Source organism: Ischnura elegans, chromosome 1, assembly GCF_921293095.1.
Source record: "Ischnura elegans chromosome 1, ioIscEleg1.1, whole genome shotgun sequence".
Lineage (NCBI taxonomy): Eukaryota > Metazoa > Arthropoda > Insecta > Odonata > Coenagrionidae > Ischnura > Ischnura elegans.
In genome coordinates, this window is record NC_060246.1 from 124,501,166 (window position 1) to 124,503,602 (window position 2,437).

The following is a 2,437-nucleotide window of genomic DNA, read 5'->3' on the forward strand; positions in this document are numbered from 1 at the left end:
GATTTATAAAAAATGGCCTGCAATCACGCCAGCGATTTTATCCTAAGCAGCTTATCTTTTTAGTTGATGCTTTTAGCGAAAACGTCTTCATCAGCACATCGAAAAATTGAAAATTTTACAATGATTATCCGGTTGGCTAGAAATTATCATAAAAATACGCAGCGATATAAATAATATATGAATTAAGGTGCAAGGAGGAATTTGGGAGGAATAGGGGATCAAAACCCTGGATTCTTTCGAAAATACAGTTTTCCTCCCAATTTTTTTTCTCGATAAGTCCTACTGAAGAAAAGGCAAGTATGTAGGTAGGGATACTAATACGTCAGTCTCTTTACTAATATCATCTTATTGTCACTTATTTTCATTCGCCCGTAATGCCCGCTGCCTTTTTCAGTCCTCCTTATTCTCCGCCTAAATGACATTCATAATAGCGTCTCTCAAAAAAAATTTTCCCACCAGAAGAAATTTAGCGTCATTTGGCCATATTTTGCGGCAAAATAATACATCCAAAATTATATCACTTTCACTTAACTCATCACAGTCTAATTTTTGACTGCTTTATTTCTATTATTCGACTATTCGACCCAGTAGCTGACCAGTTGGAATAATGCTTAAAACCTCATTTCAACTTCTGTCTCAAGTCCATCAATTTCTTCAGTTGCTTTCCATTAGGAAATGATTTTACCACATTTGTGGGCTGAGCAAATAGATTTTTATGCGTAGCTTGAGTCGCAGGAATAGGTAAAAAGCTGGGAAAAGGGAGTAATCGCAGACCAATTGAGTTGATTGGAAGGAGAAAAATAGAAAGCAGACGGAGAGAGTGTCATATGGGCGAAAGACATGTGGCTCATCGTCCGCCACAATGTAGAGTTGGACCAGTGGATAAGTGTCCGCCTACTAATCGGACGGCGCGCGTTCGAGTCCTGGCGCCGGCCGGTATTTTTTCCTATATCTTTTCAGGAATTCTAGAAGGTTCGAGGAAGTTCCGGCGCGGCGTTCCAGAATATTCGCCGCATGTATATAAGCTAGCCATCTGGGCTACCCAGTTCAGTTCTGTATTGTCAAGTCACAATAAACGCCTCTCCGCAGATAACCGAAGTGTGTTATTTAGCGTAGCCATCGCTACAGTGGTGACCCCGACAACACGCGACCATGGCAGACGCAGATCAACTCGCCAAACTGCAGGCTCAAATCGCGGGACTCCAGCAGCAACTCGCCGAACACCAAACGAACCACAGCCAACAGCTAGCGCTCCTTCAAGAACAGCACCAGCAGGCTCTGCAGCAACAACAGCAGCAAACAACGCTGTCATCGCAGCAAGCCTCACCGTCTCCATCATCCTACGGCGTCGACACTGCTGCCGTCTACCGCGTCACTCCGAAACTGCCTCCTTTCTGGCCAGCTCAGCCTGAAATATGGTTCGCCCAAGTCGAAGCACAATTTTCTTTGGCCAACATCACCTCGGACAAGACTAAATACGATTACGTCGTGGGAAACCTAGACCATCGTTTTGCCAGTGAAATAAGCGATCTTATCGTGAATCCTCCGGCCGAGAATCGTTACCTAACGCTGAAAAACCTATTGATACAGCGCGTCTCTCCCTCCGAGGATCAACGGGTGCGGCAACTCCTCACAGCAGAAGAGCTCGGTGATACCAAGCCTTCGCAACTATTACGACGCATGCGGTCTCTCATCAGCACCACCCGTGTGGAGGATTCTTTCCTCCGCACATTATGGTTGCAACGTCTTCCGGCCAACGCTCAAGCCATCCTGCAAACGCAAGTTACTTCAATGCCTCTTGATGAACTTGCAAATATGGCCGACCGCATCGTCGCCGTGGCTCCGCCTCCAACTGCACCCGCCATCCATGCAGTACGCCATACCAACGATGTTTCGTCATTGGCCCAACGGGTTGAGAAACTCTCAAAGCAGCTCGAAGATATACAAGCTCATCTGAAAAAACCTCCGTACTCACGGACTTGGAGCAGATCTCTACCCGCGCCGCGCCCCGCTCAGCCTGAGATGTGTTACTACCATCGCAAATTTGGAGCCGAAGCCAGACGTTGCATCCAGCCATGCACCGCAAATGCAGTGAATCCGGTAAACTCCAACAGCGACTCGTAACGGCGGCTATGAGTCGTTCTATCACAGGCTGCCGCCTCTTCGTCACCGACCGCCTCTCCCAGCGGCGTTTCCTCGTAGACACAGGATCGGATCTCTCAATCTACCCTGTAAAATTATGCACCGAACAACGAACCTGCACTGACTACGAGCTCTCCGCAGCCAATGACAGTAGGATCCGTACTTATGGTACTTTACTTCTACGCCTTCAGTTCGGCCTCCCGCGTGACTTCCTTTGGAGATTCATCGTTGCCGACGTTGCCGAGCCAATCATCGGAGCAGACTTTTTAACCCACTTTCAACTCATTCCTAACAT

At 47.4% G+C, this 2,437-nt stretch overlaps 1 protein-coding gene across 1 annotated transcript; it reads left to right on the plus strand.

Annotated features, from left to right (window-relative positions):
• The first annotated feature begins 1,152 nt into the window (after positions 1-1,152).
• LOC124163228 lies at positions 1,153-2,124 on the plus strand. Its single transcript, XM_046540015.1, has one exon. The coding sequence runs from the start codon at positions 1,153-1,155 to the stop codon at positions 2,122-2,124; it is 972 nt and encodes a 323-aa protein (XP_046395971.1).
• Positions 2,125-2,437: the final 313 nt, after the last annotated feature.